This window comes from Protopterus annectens, chromosome 6.part0 (genome assembly GCF_019279795.1).
Source record: "Protopterus annectens isolate FY-2018-M chromosome 6.part0, PAN1.0, whole genome shotgun sequence".
Lineage (NCBI taxonomy): Eukaryota > Metazoa > Chordata > Ceratodontiformes > Protopteridae > Protopterus > Protopterus annectens.
Genome location: NC_056737.1, coordinates 227,309,231 through 227,330,828, shown reverse-complemented (window position 1 = coordinate 227,330,828; position 21,598 = coordinate 227,309,231). Strand labels below are relative to the sequence as shown.

General features: G+C 36.3%; 1 protein-coding gene across 1 annotated transcript in view; it reads left to right on the top strand.

Moving 5' to 3' along the window:
- The window catches only part of LOC122803808 (extracellular calcium-sensing receptor-like), a 156,676-nt gene extending 141,019 nt beyond the window's left edge, over positions 1-15,657 (top strand). The window contains exon 6 of the mRNA XM_044073494.1: positions 14,747-15,657. Coding sequence (XP_043929429.1) covers positions 14,747-15,657 — 911 coding nt within the window. The remainder of the gene's footprint in view (positions 1-14,746) is intronic.
- The last annotated feature ends 5,941 nt before the right edge of the window (positions 15,658-21,598 follow it).

Below are 21,598 nucleotides of genomic sequence, written 5' to 3'. Positions count from 1 at the left end.
CGGGTTAGGTGAGTTAGGGTTAGGGCGTGGGTTAGGTGAGTTAGGGATAGGGTACGGGTTAGGTTAATTAGGGTTAGGGGGGTTAAGTGAGTTAAGGTTAGGGCGTGGGTTAGGTGAGTGTGCGATAGTGACGGACCTTAGGGTTAGGGTTTGGGTTAAGGTAAGTGTATAGATAGTAGTGTATGTATAGTTTAGTTTAGGGTTATTTGTAGGATTATAAGTGTATGTGTGCATATTTATGTTTTTTAGGTGAGCTTGTGTTGTGTGTATGTGTTTCGGAATAACAAATTTTTTCCCAAGGAAAAAATTTGCTGTTCTGAATGTTCAATATTATGTGGTTTAGATATTTTAGGTTCGATGAAATAGCGTTCGCTATTTTCATCTTTCGATAACGTAATATAAATGTCAATTAATTATCGGTTGTACAAGCACCACACAGAATTAAATGCCAAATGTTTTTTAGTTTCTGTAAGCTTTTAGAAACTATTTCCAGCCAATGTATTGCTTTTTCTTCAATGCAGGATTAAAACCTATTTTCTTAGGAAATTTAGGATATACAGAGTTTAAGGGGTAACATTTTAAATTACTTGCTCTAGAGAGTAGAAAGCATTTTCATCTCAGGTCTCACTTACTCTTCCTAATTTGTCTTACTGAATGAAAAAAAGAAAGTGTATGGGTTGAGTAATCCCCAGTGCTCATTCTTATTTAAATGGAGTGTTTTGTCATTGCAAAAACTATTTGAATTCACTTATTATCTTACATGGTAAACAAAAGTAATTTTCTGAAATAGTACTGACAACCCAAGAGACATTCTTTAAATTCTAGCTAACTAATACCATTTAAAAAACATACTCTCTGCTAGTGAAAATCATTAGTCTACTTATTTATGTTTGTTAACCACATAAATGATTGATGAGGACATTTTCAGCAGCAACTTGGGTATACTGCATGAAACTACATACAGATTTATCTTCTATTTTTATTTATTTTTATGTCAGCAATGAAAAAAGAAAAATGTAACATACAAACAAAAAAATGTCACGTTCAACAATAAAATTAAAACAAAACTTTAACATGTAAATTCATTCCTTACCAAATTATACTTATTAATATATTATAAATTATCTAAATTATCAATTCAACTAATTACTAAGTATTTACACACACACACACACACACACACACACACACACACACACACACACACACACACACGCACACGCACACACACACACACACACACACACACACACACACACACACATATCAAATTTTCAACTATTCCATTGTAATTGTCTAAATATAACATATTTCTAACATATTTATTTAAAACAAATATACCACATGTAATGAAAGTCTTCTAGTGAAAATGTATTACTAACAAAAACAATAAAAGCAACACAGATAGGAATAAAAAAACTATATTTAAAAAAAGAAGAAAAGAACTCACAGGGAGATTCATAAAGGTTACCACAAAGTGTGCACTTTCTGAATTTAAGAACAATCCTACCACAGTGCTTGTGCTGTCTATTTACTCAGAAATGTTACACTAAGTGTACATAAAGTGCACACTTTGTAGTAACCTTTATGAATTTAACCCTCAGTCTTTGCAAACTCTGAATTCTTATAAAACAAAATAAATGATTATCTTCACAATATGTTCTCAAGCAAAATCTCACCCACACTTTATATTGCACAAATAAGGGGCTTCTTAATAAAGTGCTTATGCTAATGAGGCCATTTCGTGCCACCATCTCTGAACTTCTGACAAAATGCAATGTGCTACCCACACTGGCCAGCATTAGCCATGCTCACTATGGTGATAAGGATACATGTGACCACTTTGCTTGCACACACAGTCTGTATAGACCTGTAGCACCACAGAACAGTGAATGAACATTTAATTGTGCCATGCTACATATCATGTGATATCTGCATGTTACGTTATTAGACATAAGAACTAAATCTTTTATTAAAAGAGTTTGTGTGGACATTTTGCAGACACTATTTGCATTCCATTTTATTTTGCTATTGTTTTTGTCTAGCAAATATGTTTTCTGGTTCTTTAGTCCATTGTGGTTTTTATAGCTGTACATGCCTCTGTGCTGAAACACAAGGTGACCTTTTTGCTCCATAAATGAACCAGACTGAGTGGACATGGCTTCCTCAGGTGCTGTGAACTGCAGAACTCCAACATAGTGTGCCACAGAGAACAAGACATTCTTGTTCTTCACTGACAGAGACTTTGTGAATCAGCTGCTGGGACAAGGCAGTAGCCCATTGCGCAGGCTAGATACCTGTCCCAGGCTTACCACGATGGCAAGTGATGCCATTGAAATCACCCTTTCTGGTGGGCTGTTCTAACACCAGTGCAGCAAACTCTGTTTGTACCACTGCCAGCTGCTTCAGATGTGGGATGGAGAGATTAGGATGAAAGAGATGCTGACATGTCTTTTAAGAATTTTTTTCTTTTCCTGTTGCATTACTCTGCAGTATAATGCTTAGGTGTGCATACTTTATCTTAACATAGTGGAATGTCACAGAAATCGCAGAGATGAGTTCTTCAAAATCTTAGTTTAACAAATAACCACGATGCCAAAACTTTTCCCATGGTAAACATCCAGTTGGCCAACATGGGGAGTTTTACCCTTTTCCCCACTGTAGTGCGATCCTGGAGTTGGTATATTTAGTTAGGGGTGGGTGGGGGTGTAGCCCCACACCTGGGTGGGTTGGAGATAGTGCAGTTTATTTTTTAGTACATGTTGGTCAACTGGATACTTACCATGGGAAAAGTTTCGGCAATGTGGTCATTTGTCAAACTAAGGTTTTTATATATATCTATATATATATATATATATATATATATATATATATATATATATATATATGTATATATGGGATCTGGACACATGCTCAACTAGCATATGTCCGAATCACAAAACATCGAACACACATACATGACAGCGCTTAACATCGACAAGCACTTCCATGTATGTGTGCTTGTTTCGTAGATCGGACTACAGTGCAGGTAAGGTAAAATTCCCTTTTCCCTACTGTAGTGCGATCTCGGAGTGAGAATAATAAAGTATGGGGGGTGTGGGGGGTGCAGGGGGCGATGCCCCCCCCCCTGCAGAAACGTAGATTTTTTTTGAACTACACATACACGGAAGCGCTTTTTGATGTTAAGCGCTTTCGTGTATGTGTGTTAGACCCATATATATATATACATATATATATATATATATATATATATATATATATATATATATATATATGGGTCTACCTGACATGGTCGACAGTTCATATGGTCGACAGTTTATTTGGTCAACAGTTCATTTGATCGACAAGCATTTTAGGTGGGGGGCTTCACCCCCCACCCCCCAATGTGGGGGTCTGTGCCCCCCACACCCCCCCTAACTATATATATCAACACCAGGCTTGCACAACATTGGGGAAGGGGCCTAATCTGCTTGTCGACCAAATGAACTGTCGACCAAATGAGTGCTGATCATATGAACTGTCGACCATGTCAGGTAGACCCATATATATATATATATATATATATATATATATATATATATATATATATATATATATGTGTGTGTGTGTGTGTGTGTGTGTGTAGGTGTGTGTGTGTGTTAATCAGTCATGAATATTAAGATGTTTATAACTTGTATGACCACCAGGCCCTGACTGTTGGATGAACTCTAGAGTACAGGGAGCTGTATTGGCAATTAGTCCTGGAAGCTAGTAATCATCCAGGGTTGAATGTTACAGTTTCATTGGTACCTGTACTAAAGCTTAGAGCAGCAACATTGTAACAAACATTATGAAATAATTTCATTTTAAAGGTTGTAACAGCTACTTATTTTTTAGGTTTTTTTATATATTTTTATTTAACAACATATTTGAAACTTTTAAAGATTATATTTCACTTTTATTTACTTACATTGTCAAGACTTTTTACTGTTCATGTTTAAATTACATGTAATTTTTTGTTTGTCCATCACATGGTGCCATTATATCACATTAATTCATTTTATATATAAATATATTTTATTGCAGTTTTAAATTTTATTTATGAATTTAAAAATGCTATAATTTTATCCATTCATCCACAGTTTAAAATAATTTCTGAGTATAAAGTTTTATGAAAAGTTGTATATACACGTGCATAATAATTTTGAGTTCATTTGCTATGGGAACATTTTAACATCTTAATATTCATGACTGATTAACATACTTAATTTATTATAGAATTTCATTAGTTAATTAAAAGGAAAATAGGTTTAAAAGCAAGTTGCAAAGGTTAGTACGCTCATCTGATGACGTTTTTATGATGAAAATGTTAAAGGAGTGTGTTAACAACATTTATATGTCTTTGTGTATTTCGTTAATAAAAGAAGGTTGTGTTGGAACTGGTTGGACCTTCGGTGCCTATTTTTCATTTATTTGTCTACTTTGGGTCACTTTTACCACTTTTTGCCTTCTTCTATATATATTGGAAATGGGGATCTCAAATTGCCTTCCTCCCACCAGCTATCATACCTGATTGGATATCTTTGCATGTTTTTCTCTGCTTGCTATTCTCCCCTTTCATACTCTTTTAACTTCTCCATTTATTACCTATGTATATGGCAATCAGGGTTGCCACTTTTCTGTGCTGACCTTCATTGGCAACTTAAACACTTGTGAATGATAGATATGAGGTACTTCATTGCATGCATAAACTCTGTTGCCACTAGTCGGTTTGGTGGTGACACATGACACATCAGTTATGTGTCTGTAGAGCTACTCATCTACTGGACTTGCAGGGTCTGCTCTTCCCCTCAATGTGGTGCCTCTACTTTCCATGTAATCCTTTCAATGGTATGTCATTGGTATGCAAGCACTACTGTATATCTTAGTAACTGTAAGTCATATTGTTCTACAGGCTACAGGACATTTAGCTCTGTCAAGTCATAGTTTCTGGAAGTATCTTTAATATTAAGTGTTTTAGTTATTATTTAAGACTGAGATAACAAAGCTTTGTCATATAAAACCCTCAAAAAAAGAAGGAATACCTCACCAGAGTTGATGGTTATGTATGGGGAAAACACATAAATGGAACACGGATATTTCTTATATAAACTTCAGTCTTTAATAAAGCAATTTGTTAAGTGATTTCATCCCAACAAAAATGGATTTTGTCAGAAGTGAGTGCATAACCACTATCATCAATTGAAATAAACTTAATATGCATCACAATCACAGATCCAATTTTAATTAACCCACACACAGAATGTGATATTCTATAAAATATATGTAAAAACAGATTTGTTGTCCATTATTATTTCTTTATTAACAGATAACCTAACCTAACTTCCCTTGCAACTTTTAAAACCACCCTTGATGACTTGATGGGTGATCTCAAATTTTCACCAGGAATTAGATTCATAGATTAGTACTAAGCTAACTGCCCTTGCGAGCCATATTAAGCCGAGCCAATTATCCCTTGTGAGACTCAAGTCCTGCACCTTGTGTTTGTAAGGCAAACACCTTAACCATTAGGCCACCCTCACAACCCCAAAAAAATGAACAGCCCTTGCAGGTCTTGAACCCAGGACCCTGTACACTAAAGGCACGGCACTTAACCACTATGTGGAGAAAGTCTACTTAATGGGGGGGCTTTACAAGTTTCACAGCAGTATTGGGATATCTGGCTGAGCTTCTTGATGTTCTCTTTTGGAAAAAAGCTTAGTAAGAACCTACAAGCTAATAACATATCTGTTAAATAATATAACAGTGAGCAAAGCATAACCTTAACTAAAAAATAATAAAATGCAAAAGCTGATAGAAAATCAATACAAAAGACTTTAATAAAACACAACTTCTTCACTAAGCACTTTTGTCTCTAACAATACTCTGAGACTTCTTCAGTTTGAAGTAATTTAAGCTCCAACCACATTTATACAATTAAAAGTCACGTGACTTCAAACTAATTAGTTTTTTAACCCTTTTCGCTTCAAATACATAATAACATCTTCTTGATTGTTCAAGCCAGGAGGATAACAGGCATTTAATCTTATCTGCCATGAATATTCCAACCATCCCAGCTCTTCTTCTGGATTTAATAAAAATTCTACATTATCCAAGGCAAATTTAAACTCAGTTTTACAAGCCCCACTTTTATAATGCTTACCCAAAGCATTCCTTTCATCTCCTGTTAAAACAGCATGTTTATGTTCATAAATTCTTTTGTTTAATTCACAAGTAGTCCTACTTACATAAAAAGCCAAACATAATACACAAAAAACAAGATAAACTACAAACTTTGATTTACAAGAAAAAATGCCTTTAAGACTAATGACCTTATTATTATTTAAAACAAAATATGTGACATCAGTATATAAATAATTGCACATATTACAATTATAAAATTTTATCATGCCTCTTTTGTCTGTTTTCTTTCGGGCATATTCAATTTAGCCTAAAAATAATTTTTAAAGCTCTTCGCCTTTTTGTGTAAATAGAGACCTCTCTCCTATTGTTCTTAAAATCTCAGGTTTACCATCAAAAGTTCCAATTTTTCACTATGATGTATTTTATAGCACCAAAATCTAAACTGTTGCCTACAGGCATCCTAATTCTGTTTTCTTTTATACATGCCCTGTTAGGGCAGTCTTTGGGTTTCCCCTTTTCTCTGAGAAATTAAACTAGACATTGAAGTAGAAACCAATGGCCTTGCATAAGTCTACTGACTAACTTCTCACAAAGATTGTTTCCTTCTTCTAAAGTCTTCTACTCTTACTGTTAAATTACTAATTCTGAGAAGTTGGTTTTTTATAATATTTTCTTTGGTCTTTCTTGGATGATTACTACTATAATGTAAGTATGCATTATTATGTACTTCTTTCATAAAAAATCTTTGCGACTAATTTGCCACCATCCTTAAAAATAGTTGCATCCAAAAAATTAATAGGAGCAGGAATATGTTGGCACATAAACTTGAAGTATGAACAAACATTATTAATGTTGTTTGTTTGTTTGTTTGTCTTTCGGCTTTTTCCCCGGTAAGGGGTCACCACAGCGGAACTCCGGTCTGCTAATGATTGGCAGTAGATTTTTACGAAACACCGAGGTGCCAGCTCGATGCCCAACCTTCAACAAAGGCACGCCCATTTACGCACGCATGTCTTTCAAATGCTTCCCAACCAAGGGGAGGACATGCAGACCCCACACAGAAGACACTCCAAAGCCAAGCTGAGAATCAAAGGGAGAACCTCTTGATGTGAGGTAACAACGCTACCGCCATACCACCGTGCCATTCAACAAACATTATTAATGTATGTTACAAAATCCCCCAAAGATGTTTCAGTCCCCCTCCAAATAAAAAAAAACATCATCAATAAATTGATACATTGTGATTATATTCTTCATATAATCACTCTGCAAAACATTTGCTGTCTCCCATCCATGCATAAATAAATTTGCATAACTAGGGCCATTGCTGCCCCCATTGCAATACCATTAGTTTGGCAGTAGAATCTATTGTTAAAAGCAAAAAAATTGTAGCTGAGAATTACATCTAATATTTCCATTAATAAGTTTGCAGTATTATTTGAAAATAATTTAGATCTCAGTAATTCTAATCTCATTGTTTCCATACCTTCAACGTTTGGTATCACTGTATATAATGAATTTATATCTAAGGTTACTAATAAATCAGTATCTAAAATACTGGTACCCTTCAACTTATTAATAAAATCAAAAGTATCTTTAATATATAGGTTTTATTATTTACCACAACTTTTTGAAGATGTTTATCTATGAAAACAGACTTACTTTCTGTCTTGCTATTGACACTAGAAACATAGGTTTTAACAGGGGGGTGTTTAAATCCTTATGGATTTTTGGTATTCAAAAAATCCAACTATTGTTAGAGTTATCTATCAAAAAATATTTTCTTGTAGCTTCATTTATTCTACCAATGCAAAACTATTCTTCAATGAAAGAATTTATTAGAGAGTAAGATATTTTAACTTCCATAAAAGTGACTTTTCTATAAAAGTTCATGACAGACAACAGCTCAAGCATTTTGCAATCATACATTTTCCTGTCTAAAACCATTAATGTGCCCCCTTTATCTGCTTTTATTAAAATGTCTTCATTTTTAACCAACTTAAACATTTCCCTTTCCCTTGCCAATAAATTGTAATATTTATAACCATGCTTATTGTCCAATAAATTAATGATTTGCAACTCACAAATGTTCAAAAACATTTCTAGTTCTTTTCTTGATGATGGATTAAAATACTGTGTTAAAAAAAACCTTGGGTCTTAACCTTTTCACTTTTAAACAAAAACTTAAAGATGAGTTGCCTTATATAATCTCTGAGACCATTTGCTACTTTCATGTTATCTGCCCATTTAGCTGGTGAAAAGTTCCACCCTTTACTTAATAACAAACATTCTTCAGCAGACAAATTATAATCAGCAAATTCACAATTTTGAAACAATCAGTACCGAAGTCCTCCTGGCTTGACCGCCCTTCTTCCAGTTTTTTTCTCAGCTGCCCCTTCTTTACAAAGCTGTCTTTTGTTGTTGTAGCAGTTACCTATGCCCAGGTTGTATTGGAATTATCCATCTGTTGATATACTAGCACAGGTTGTGGAGTAACAGCTCTCTGAAAATCCTGTTCAACCTGATTATTACTGCATTTTATATTGGTTTTAACATTACTTTTAATAGTATCAGATGATAAAATATTTGCCATAGTGTTAGTGTCAGCCATTGCTGTTGTTTGTCCTCTTTGTTTGTAAAATAAACACTCTGACCTTCTTAATGCATTTGCTTCAACACTATTGCCTTCCAGACTTCCTGTGTCAACATCACTTGCATCCTCGTTCTGCAACAGCACACTATATATAACATATATTGGCTTACTGTTATATAGATGATTTAAATTGGCTAGTATTTGCATCGAGTAACTTCTCCATCTACAAATTTTACATTCTGTTTAACTTGTGACACAGTTAAAATGTTAAAAAAGATTACTATTCTTTAACATATTCTCAAAAACTAATTATGTATGCATCAGGGTCATCCATGAAAATGAAAGGATCGTCGTTAAAATTACTATATAGTTTAACACATTTAAATAATTCCATCTTATATAACTAAGTTCTGACCAATTCCTTCAACACCAAATTAGCAAGCGTAATGATAGCATTAGACCTATAGCTATACCCTTCACTTGTTAATATATTGGGCCATTAAACATAAAAATGTATTACTCTGCACCACTTTCAACAGCATACAAAATGTATTAATGTCATTATCAGAAAATAGAGAAACTGTAGATAAAAAAATTGTCAATGTTTCTACTTACCTTATATATGCTTTTGTCATTATGAATACAATAGACTACCAACACAAGATGACAGAAATGCTTAATGATGAGATGACATATACTAGGGTTTCTAAATATGATATGACAAAAGCATATACTAAAATAGATTGGCTATTATATGACCTATTTAATGAAGGTATAATAACTAAACAAGAGCATGATTACTTAACTATGGAATATCCTATTACACCTTCCATATTTGGAATACCGAAGGTACACAAAAATATTTCAAACCCTCCCTTTAGACCAATAGTCTCAGCGAAACAATCAAAAACAGAAGCTTTGGCACATTATATTGATGTTCAATGTGGTGAGGTGATTAAAAGTATTAAACACATATTAAAAGATTCATGGCACTGTTTGAACATACTCAAAGATATAGACAAAGAACAACTTGTGAGCACCAATGTGGTTACATTAGATATTATTAATTTATTCTCAGTGATACCTCTAGAAGAAGGATTGGAATATTTTGAATCAAGTTTGAAAGCTTTTAGTAATTTTCATACTGTTAAGCGTAGATTAATAGTTGAATTAATGGAGATGGTACTTGAAAATAACTTCTTTCAGTTTTGTGGAGAATACTACAAACAAAGTGCAGGTGTAGCAATGGGGGCAAGGTGTGCCCCTGTTTTTGCAAACCTTGTGCTAGCTATGTGGGAAAGTAGATATGTCTTTAAAAGTATTTTTTGGTCTAAGATTAGTTTATACTTGAGATTTTTAGATGACATACTCATATTTTGGAAAGGAACAAAGGAAGAATTGAAAGATTTTGTGGACTATTTAGAAAGTACTACATCTTTTTTAAAATTTACTAATAGTTATAATGAAAAAGAATGTGAATTTTTGGATATAAAACTATATAAAAAAGATGATGGGATAGAATCAACTATATTTAGGAAAAAAACTTTTTCAAATTCCTATCTTCACTTTGACAGTTGCCACCCATATTTCCAAAAACGAAACTTGGTTAAAGGACAGATGGTAAAGCTGTCAAGGATTATAAGTGAAGACGGGGAATTTGGTTCACAAATTGAATTTCTGATAGACCTATTGAGAGACAGGGGATATCCAACTGAATTATTGGACCAAATGAAAAATGAAATATACTCTAAAAGAGATTCTATTTTTAGGCCAATTATTAAACACGGATTTTGTAATGAAAAGAATGAAGGGAGAAAAGATGATTTTTCGAACACAAGTTTGTTACAGTTGCCATACACAATTAACATTAATACAATAGTTGATGGTGTACATGAAGTATGGAAAACAGTATTTAGTGATCAAGCAGACTTAATACAATATATAGGTAGTGTTCCAAACATTGTGTATACTAGAGGAAAGAATTTAAAAGAACATTTTGAAAGGGAAACTATTTTTAAACAATCACAAATGAGAAAATGTGGTTTCTGTCGGGGATGTAGGTTCATAAATGATGGACCATACGTTAGTATTAAACATCATAATTGTACTATTAAATGCCCTGGTCATGTAAACTGCAATACAAAATTAGTTGTTTATTTAGCAACTTGTTTATCATGTCCAGCCTTTTATATAGGCAAGACTATAAGAAAATTGAAAGACAGGATTGCAGAACATGACAGGGACATTAAAAATAAAAAGAGTACAAGTGCACTTTATATGCACAGTAAGAATTGCACAAATTTCAAAAAATTTTAGTTTTTTGTGATTGACAGGATACCACAGGGTAGTAGTAAAGAAGGTGATGTAAACGCCTTATTAGAATTGAAAGAATGTATATGGCAGTTAAGATTAGATGCATGTAACTGGCCAGGGATTAATGAGTATATATCTACATCTTCTTATTTGAAATTAAAATCACACTGTATTTAAACTATTTATATATTTATAAGAAATTGTATTAATATAAGAATAATTTACTAGTGAATTATTTTATTTATTTATTTATATATTCTTACAAATTAATCACAAATTGTTTTTTAAATTATGTTAAAATATTGATGTTTTTAATATTTATATTTATTGATTAGTAATGTATAATATTATTTTTATTTTGATCCGTCCCATACAGTTATTTATATAAATAATGAGACCAATTAGTGAAATTTATTTCTATGGAATTTGATTGGTTAATTGATGCTTGGATAACTATTTATAAAGCAGCTGCTGCATTTACAAAACTACTCTGAAGAAACCCACGAAGCATACTGGGTGAAAGCGCTAAGTGAATTTTATGTTTGTCAAATGTATTGTGGGGTTCGTTTTCTATTTGTGGTTTTATTAAAGGAGTTCGTGATCCAGTCGTGGTTCCTGGTTTCATTTTACAATGCTGTCAATCTTATTTATTTACTTGTCCATCAAGACCATTCCACCACTTTTATCATCTTTCATAAATCTACTGTTCTTCATACTACTTAGCTTATATAAAACATTTTTGGCATCAGAATTTAAATTGTATATTGCCTGCCTTGGTGGCTTGCTCAATACATTTCCAAAATATTTCTCACAAAGACAACAAAAGCACTAATAACAGGTAATAAAGGGGATTGAATGTGCTCTTTTTCTTTAAACAACCATCCATCTCAATATTAATACCTTTTTCAGATAGCAGACATTTCAAACTCAACTTCCTGACATATCATTTGAAGTTTTTGTAGTGTTCATTGACTTTTTTCCTGTTTACTAGGCAAAAAAAGTCAACTTTTTTTACAAAACCCCGTTCAATGTCAGCAAAAACACAAGAACTTATATTAACTTGCATGTACAATGTCCATAATCAGAATCAGATCAATGTACGACTGTCACAGGAGATGACAGTGGTAGATCAATCTATCACTGTCTCCTTCTCCTGTGATAAAACAGATGTGCTTTGGTCAATGAGGTCTGTTTTCCTCTACCACTTCCCAATGATGTTAATGGCATCCCTTTCCCTTATGACATTTCTGTATGTTCTTGTTGTTTCTGCTCCACTGCTATGTGAAAGTTTTTTTTCCTGATTGCTTAAACACCACTGTGAGACCTGTTTGAGAAAAGTTGTACTTCTTTGCCACCAACTAAGCTGACCACTGATGTTCCTGCATTGGAATCTCTGCTCTTAAAAAAAAGCACTTTTAATATGAATGCTCCCAGACACATCAAAAGTATTTTGTTTGGGCATTTCTTTACTTTGTAATTTCAGTGCAGGATATGCCATACCATCAACATATGCTTTATCATCCCTTTGAATCTTTGCGTGTTTTTTACTTTTCAAGGTATTGCCAAGCTCATTTATTGATGGAAATACTGTGGCTGATTTTCTTTTTTATGTCCAGGGTAAGAAGTATCATGGCACATTTTGTCATTTAATACCACAATCTCTTTTTCTAAATCACTACTGATGACAGTGGTTATGCTCTCAATTCTGATGAAGTCCATTTTTTGTTTTATTAAATATTTTAGTTTATAGAAGAATCCCATCTTTCAAAACTGTTTCTCCTTCTTCTTTATATAAATAATCCAAAAGAAGGAGGCAGAAGTGAAACCAAGATTTTTTAATTCCACGAGTGCTTTTGCCCAAATTACATGGACTACATCAGAAAAAAAACTGTCATTATCCACACAACTCTTTAAATACAAATAACAAGTCACATGCCAAATTAACAAAAAAGTTGTTTAATTAGTGTGCCTGTTATTTGTAATCATTTTTAGCAAGGTTAACCTTCATGCAGGGACTTGAATAATCATTACCACAATAACAGTATGCAAAGTGTCCAGGTTTAGATGTATTTTTCTGTCATTATGGTTATGTGTTTATGTTAGTTTTTTATTTCTTTATTATTTTTTCTTATTGTTATTTTGATTTATATTGTCTCTATATATTTGCTAGCATGCATGAATTTCTGTATATGGACATGACTGCACTGTTTAAAATACAAGCTGGGTGTTTATTCATGATTTTACAAAGTTAAAAACAAACTGTGTAGGAATTGCTGTTCAAGTATTCATACTTTGGTAGTTATATTCTGTTAGCTAAATGTGTTTAATTATTAAGGCTTTAGAGGCTTAGTGTGTTTTGCACACTAATATTAGGTGCATTAGAGTTTTTACTTAAAAAGTATTTGGGTTACATAAAAATTGATTGTATTTTTATGATCAAATTTAATAACATGCATGTTTTTTTTAAAAAAAACTGTACAGGTCTCTTTAAATTGCAGAGAGGGCATACTAATTAACCAGCTTTTTTGTTAACTTGTCATGTGACTTGTTACTTGTATTTAAAGAGTTGTGTGCATAATGACAGATTTTTTCTGATGAAGTCCATTTAATTCGGATGAAAGCACTCATTGTTTTGCAATAAAATAATCTTGGTTTCACTGCTGCCTTCTTCTTTTATATTCTTGGTTGGATTACTTCATTTTTTTACTTCTTCATATAAAGCCAATATTTATTTGGAGTAGCAGTCTAGATCTGAAAAATTATTTTACATTAATCACAGATTTCTTGAGGATACATTTGCTTACAATTGAGGGTGATTTATATGACCAGATCTCTTTGTACGTTGTAACAACAATATGGCACAAGGAACTGCGAGAGATAATTGTACATTCTGAAAGTTTGACAGTCTGGGATTAACCATGTGCGTTCAAAAAGGGAATAATTCATAGCAAAGGAACATGCCTTGCATTATAGCACACAGTAAGATCTGTAGTGCAACAGTTTATTCCCTTTTCACACAATGTTATCATGTGCTAGTAGACACAACTAAAAGAAACATTGGACAGATAGACTATTACATACATGCAGTGAAAACAATATTGTCTGCACTACAAACCCTGTATCCATTAACACTGTGGCAAATAATGTACACAAAATGTTTAATTTAAGATTCAAATACTCATTGGTGATAAGCTCTCTATTCAAACTGCTAGTCACTTATTTTTCATGTAGAACTAGTTCTAATTTTACAATAGGCAAAGGAAACTGTACAACGGACTATATGAAAACTGCTGAAACTGTATATGGATGTACAACATGCATTTATGTATTTTTATTCTGCCTGAGTACAGCTAGATAATTTGAAAGGGTTACCATTTAAAAAGTCTTTGTTTATATCTGCCAGTCTTTTTTTTTTCATTAATACTTTATCATCCTGTATAAGACCTACTGTGACACAGTAATACAGACCTACAAAGTAACAGTTTTAAGGGGAAAAATGTTTTAGACTCAGGACATAGCACTGAATAGTTAATTTGTTGGTTTGTGTTTCTATTTATTTCATTCTCAGAAAGATTAAATTCATCCAAGTTAAACATCAGTTAAATCTGGATAAAAACAAAAAAGCAGTATATATGAAACTTGGCTCAAGTTTATGATTTATCTTTCATTCTTTTTCAGATTCCATCGATTGTCTGAAGTGCCCTAAAGATGGCTGGCCTAATGAGAGACAAGACAAGTGCGTAAAGAAAGCAAACGAGTTCCTTTCATATGAAGAGCCTCTAGGCTCAGTACTAATTGCTATTTCCATATTCTTAGAAATGACCACTGCTGCCATCTTAACAGTCTTTATAAAGTGTCACCACACACCTGTTGTCAAGGCCAACAACCGGGAGCTTAGCTATTTGCTTTTATTCAGTCTCATATTGTGCTTCCTCTGTTCATTCATTTTCATTGGCCGCCCAACCCATGTGACATGTATGCTTCGCCAAAGTGCATTTGGCATCATTTATACATTGTCTATCTCTTGTGTTTTAGCCAAAACTGTTGTGGTGGTCATTGCCTTCAATGCAAGCAAGCCGAACAGCAGTCTACGGAAATATGCAGGACCAAGACTGCCAAAACTTTTAATTATGTTCTGTACATCTGTCCAAATAATATTATGTGTTTCTTGGTTAACTGCCTCTCCTCCATTTCTGAATGAAAATACAACTTCTGTAACAGGAAAGATCATTACAGAATGTAATGAGGGATCACCTGTGGCATTTTGGTGTATGCTGTCTTATATGGGCATATTAGCTGTTGTAAGCCTTGCAGTTGCATTTCTGTCCCGAAAACTTCCAGACAGTTTTAATGAGGCTAAATTTATCACATTCAGTATGCTGGTATTTGTTAGTGTGTGGATGTCATTTATTCCAGCCTACCTGAGCACACAAGGGAAGTATATGGTAGCTGTGGAAATATTTGCAATTGTATCCTCTGGGGCAGGACTGCTGCTTTGTATATTTGCTCCTAAGTGCTATATTATTTTGCTGAGACCAGATATGAACACCAGAGATTACCTTATGGGGAAGGGTGAATTTAAGAATTAAATAGTAGTAATAAAATAAATAAGCATAATCCGAACTACACAAAGGGGACCAGTTGTGTGGTCCATGACTCTGGATTATTTTTCAAAGCTTTAATGTTGCCACTTAAATATCCATTCGAGGAAGTCTTTTTTGTTGTTGCTAATAAAAGATGACAGTGACAAAACAGCTTTCATCTAACTATGAAGCTAAAGATGGAATCCAGAGATGTAAATCTACATTACAGTTATCACAGTGTTGTTACTTGAATCCTGACAGCTAGTAATGAAATAAAAATTATACTGCCGTAGCTCCATCAGAAGGAGGTGGCTTTAACCTTTTCCTGTATAATTTAACTCACAATCAGGAAAATGCAGAAACTAGATTTTTAAAATGCAATCTACCTTGAGCAAGGCTTTAGGAGAAGGATTTGAAAAAAAATCATGGTACAGTAACTACAGATGATTACACTGGGGAACAGTGAAGTTTAAATGAAGAATAAGACAGTGCAGACTGTTTAAGTAGGTTAACCATTGGATTCAGGGAATGCTGACTTGTCCAGTAGAAAGAGCTCTCTTCCATATCAAAGTATGTTTTGTTATTTTTGGAGAGGGTCTTCTGGGTTTATTTTCAAAATGCAAACCACTTCATGACTTCTAAAAAACAAGGGTAATTAGGAATTATGCCATTACGTATGTTAATTCAGCCTAATCAGATGTTTTTTACTAGCTATTAGAACACTCCAGCAAGAGTTTATCCTATCATAACATCTGCTAAAAAGTTTGTGAAGTAACTCAGCTGTAACCAGTCATCATCTTCATCATTCCTCTGTTTTCTTCTGTATCACTATACAGCTAGATCCATTAATGCCTACACTAAGTGTACACAATCTGTATTCAAGAACATCCCTACCACATTAGTTGTGCTTTTTTGTGACTCAGAAAGATTGTACTACGTGTACATGTGGTCTACACTTTGTGGTAACCTTTATCAATATTTAAGGCTACAAGACAATAAGTAAAAGTAGGAGAAAGAAGGTTTGCTTTATGCTTGCTTGTGTTGTCTGTTCACTCAGAATGGTATGCTTGATGTAGTCATTAATGAATGCCTATTTCTAACTGCTTCTGCATGTAGCTACCACAATGTCACTTTGTTTTTACACACAAATACACTACAAGGATGTCTCACTCATCTGAAATGAAGCTGCCTTGTCTACCCCAAATGCTATTCCTGAACATTTGAGTCCTCACACTTCCAAACTTATTTATAATCCTAAAATGCATTTCCTTAAGCTTAAAAATAACTTTGCAAAAAATAAATAAATAAATAAATAATACTGTCTGCCACTCACTACGAGTGTGGTGCTTCCGTCCCCCCACCCTTTTCAAGGCATACCTCCTTTGGAAAAGAAAACAGTAAAACAGTTATCACACCTGACCAGCCATGCCATGAGATAATTCAGAATGGTAGCTAGCATATCTGGTGCAATTTGCAGATGTTCTTCTATTCCTATGTTGCAGTATTCTTGTTGGGGGACTTCCTGCCCTTCAGGTGACTCAAACGTTGGCTCCTATGCAAAAGCTTCAGCTTGACTGTTGCAGTTGCATGGGACATCACACATAAGGCCATAAACCAGGGTCCTTAAATGTGATGTCTGCAAGCACAGTCCCCAGAACTTTTCAGCTGCATATGACCGACGCATCGTGTGTTTGCTATTTCTCATCAGACGTCTCAATAAAGCTAAGTAACCTGTTGGGTTTTTGTTTTTTTATGTCTGATTGTTATTGCTTAGTCTTGGTTTGTTGTAGCAATTTATAGCCGATGTCAGGTAAAAAGGGCAAATGCCAATGTGGATGCCAGATACCCCATAAAGACACCCATGATAGGTGTGTTTTTTGCTTAGGCCGAGAGCACGACCATTCCACTTGCTCCATTTGTCAATCATTTGTGCCGAAGACCCTACGCAGCCATCTGACCACACTAAATTGCTACTTAGAAAACCAGTGTCTTAAGCAGTTAGCCCTAAGAATAGATCCCACCTTAGACTCTGCATCAGAACCTCCGCATAAGAAGCCCAAGTTTCCTAGGCCTTCTTCACCTGCCACTCCATTACTGAGCGCCCCACCTGCCAATTTAGGAGCTGTGGGGCACCCGGTGGATCCGTCAACTTCAACGACTACATTTGTGGAAGCCGTTGCTCAGCCAATGACCGGCACATCTAATGAGCAAACCCAGAATCTGTGGTACCTCTGACCAGGATCTTGACTTCAGATACGGTTCCTACTAAACCTGATTCCAGGTCGGTACCAACGTCCACCCAGGCTAAAAAGAAACAGAAAACCAAGCATGCCTCTGCCACTGCAGAAGGCCTGCCTGATTGGCAGTCCTTCACTTCTTCCCTGATGCACGTCTTTGTGGCCATTAGGCCTTCAGCCTCATCCTTCACTACTCTACCTTTGCTCAGTCCTAGGCCTGCTTCTGCCCTCCCCATGACATCTCAGGTTAGGGAAGAGGAGGATGATACTTCCTTTTCCTCCTCAGAGGACTCCATATCTTACACCTCCCAAATTGCATCTCCCCAGGAGTATTATTCTCCTGATGAGAATCTATTGAGGGGGATTCACCCCTGAGGATAATACATTTGGTGAGACCATCACCAAGATGAAAAACTATTTCAAATGGGATACCTCACAAATGTCTGACACCCAAAAGAGGTATTTTGAGCTTCTTCAAGTTGAATTCCCCTCCCCTTCTGCTGTTCCTCCAGTTCTACCTGCATGCCTGGATGCCTTTAATTCTGCATCTAAGGCCCCAAACTCTCAACCACCTGCCCCCAAGCAACCAGATCACTTCTACAAGGTGCCTGATGAGGAACAAATCTTAGTCAAACCACGCTTGGCAGACCCATCAGTGACTGCCACCTATCCTGATAAGCAATCCAGACTCCTTCCCTCCACCACTGATAAAGACAGCAAATCTATGGACAGGATTGGTAAGAAGGTATATACATCCTCTGCATTGGCTTTCAGAGCCAGGAAGGTATATACATCCTCCAAAATGGCTTTCAGAGCCATTAACTATCAGACACACATGATTAAATATGCTCTGGACTTGGTCTCACAAGCCTCCTCTATGCTGGCTTCTATCCCTGACAGCCCCATTAAGACTCTCATCTCTTCCAAACTTTCTCTGGCTACACATGTAGCCAGACACTCGATTAGATGCAGCTATGGTGCTGCAGAAGCCTCTGCTTACTCTGTAGCATCTGCTTCTGTTCTCAGGAGATACTCCTGGCTGAGACTTCAGAATTTCCCAGAAGACTTCAAGTCAAAGATCTTGGATGCCCCCCTGGATCACAATTTCCTTTTCGGAAAACAATCTGCAGATCTTTTTAGGAATCTGCAAGAAAAAAGTAAGGAATTGCAGGACATAAAACATTTATTGGTGTCCTCCATTCCCAAGTACTACAGAAACTATCCAGCTAAAGCCAGCTTTGTGAGGCAAAACCCTACCCAAATGGATTCTTCCTCTTCCAGATCTAGAAGAGGTGCACCACCACATCCAAACCTGCTGCCCTGCATCCTCAGCCTAGACAACCCTTTCAGGACAGAGGAGGCCCCAACAATGCATGACTGCCTTGCCCACCTTCCACTCTCAGCGCGCCTTTCCCACTGCCTCCCCTTCTTGCAAACCATAACCTCAGACCAATGGGTACTATCCATAATAGAAAAAGGATATTTTCTCCCTTGGAAAGAAAAAAACACCCATGAGAGGCATCCCATACCCACCCAAAAACAACACCATCTCCTTCCACAGGTTCTGACAGACCTGCTGAAGCTGGGTACCATAGAACCTGTTCCCTCAGGACAAGTAGGAAAAGGTTTCTATTCCTGTCTCTTCCTGATTCCCAAGAAAGATGGCCCTTGGAGATGCATCTTAGACCTCTCCTTCCTAAACCTTTACCTTCAGGTACCCACCTTCAAAATGCTGTCACTTCCCACCCTGCTACATCTCATACTAGCCAAGGCTTATATGGCCACCTTGGACCTAAAAGAGGCCTACCTACACATACCTATCAGAACTTCCTACTGAAGATTCCTGCATTTCTCTGGACCCTCCTCTCATTTCCAATTTACTGCTTTGCCCTTTGGTTTGTCCACTGCCCCCCAAGTGTTCACAAAATGCCTGGCTCCGGCCATTGCCTTCTGCAGAACTCAGGGAATCCAGATTTACCCTTATCGGGATAATATCCTAATACTGGCAGAGTTAAAAGATACTCTCTCAAAGCATCTGCACTTCACCATGTCCCTTCTGCAGAATCTAGGGTTCACCCTCAACCTTCCAAAGTCCTCCTTGCACCCAGACTAAGACAAGATATTCCTGGGTTGCAGAATCCGAATGGATAGAATGAAGGCCTTTCTCCGTCAGGACAAGGTCCTATCCCTGACCTCCCACTTCGAGGAGCTACTACTCTCTCAGACAATAACTGCAAGACAATTCCTTCAACTCCTGGGCTTAATGGCAGCAACCATCCCAATTCTACCACTGACCAGAATGCATATGCGCAAGCTACAGTGGTACCTCAAAAACATTTGGTTCCAGCACCTGAATCACTTGGAACAAGTAATCCCCCTCTTCCCTGTCTAAAGAAATAAATCAGCTGGTGGATCCAACAAGTCTAGCTAAACCTGGGGCTTCCACTTCAGCCCACTCCCCCAACCCAAGTAATGCATGCAGATGCCTCAGATTCAGGTTGGGGGCAACAATGGTAGCTTACAGGGTTCAAGCCAACTGGCACCCTTCCCTGAAGGCCAAACACATCAATGTCAGAGAAATGACTGCAGTCTTCTTAGCTCTAAAAACCTTTGCCCCTCTGCTTCTACCAGGAGTCCTTCAAATAGTAACAGACAATACCACTTGTAATGTGGTACCCCAAAAAACAGGAAGGGACAAAAGCATATCAGTTGTGCAGACTAACTCTGCTAATATGGGCTCTAGCCTCTCACCACAACTTGTCCCCTGCAGGCAACCTACAGTCCCTTGCAGGACAACAAACAAGCAGATCTCCTAAGCAGGGCAGCCTCTCCACAACACGAATGGATGCTGGACAGGACAGTCTTCCTAGATATAGTCCACTGGTGGGGCACTTCTCAAATAGACCTGTTTGCCTCCCCCAGAACAGGCAGCTGAAGAACTTTTGCTCAAAGACCTACTCCCATCTTGCCTGGAGAGTAGACGCTTTCAACAGCTCCTGGGAGGGGAAGTTTCAGTATGCCTTCTCCCCCTTTGCACTGATTCAGAAAGTCCTCCTGAAAATCAGGAAGGACAGACCAAAAATCTTGTTAGTGACTCCCTACTGGCCAAGGCAGCACTGATTCCCCCCTACTTCACAATCTAGCCAAGGGCAATCACTACAAGTTACCCTACAAGGTGGACCTTCTGACACAAGTTATGGGAACTCTCCTCCACCTACACTGTGGGTGATAAACCTTTGATCCCATTCAGACACCATTACTCAGAGGACGTGCTTTCAGTCCCAAGGGAGGCCAGGAAACCTACTACAAGAAAATCCTACCTAGCTAAATGGGAAAGATTTGTTAAGTGTTGTCTAGACAAGGGAAGGGACCCTTGCATTGCTGATTCCCCCTAGTTCTTAATTATGTGTCAACTAATAAAAAATGGACTTTCCTATTCTTCAATGAAAGTACACCTTTCTGCAATATCAGCCTGCTTGCCTCTTGATCCCCCTTGCTATCCAGGCTCAATGTATAACTCTTTCTTAAAGGGGTGTTACACATTAGACCTCCAAAATATCCAATCCCTCCACCCTGGGACCTTAACTTCATCCTGGAAAAGCTTACCCAACACCCATTTGAACCTGCTGGGACAGCTTCCCTTCAGATATGTACATGGAAAACAGTCCTTCTAGTAGCTATCACTTCAGCCAGAAGGGTTTCTGAGCTGC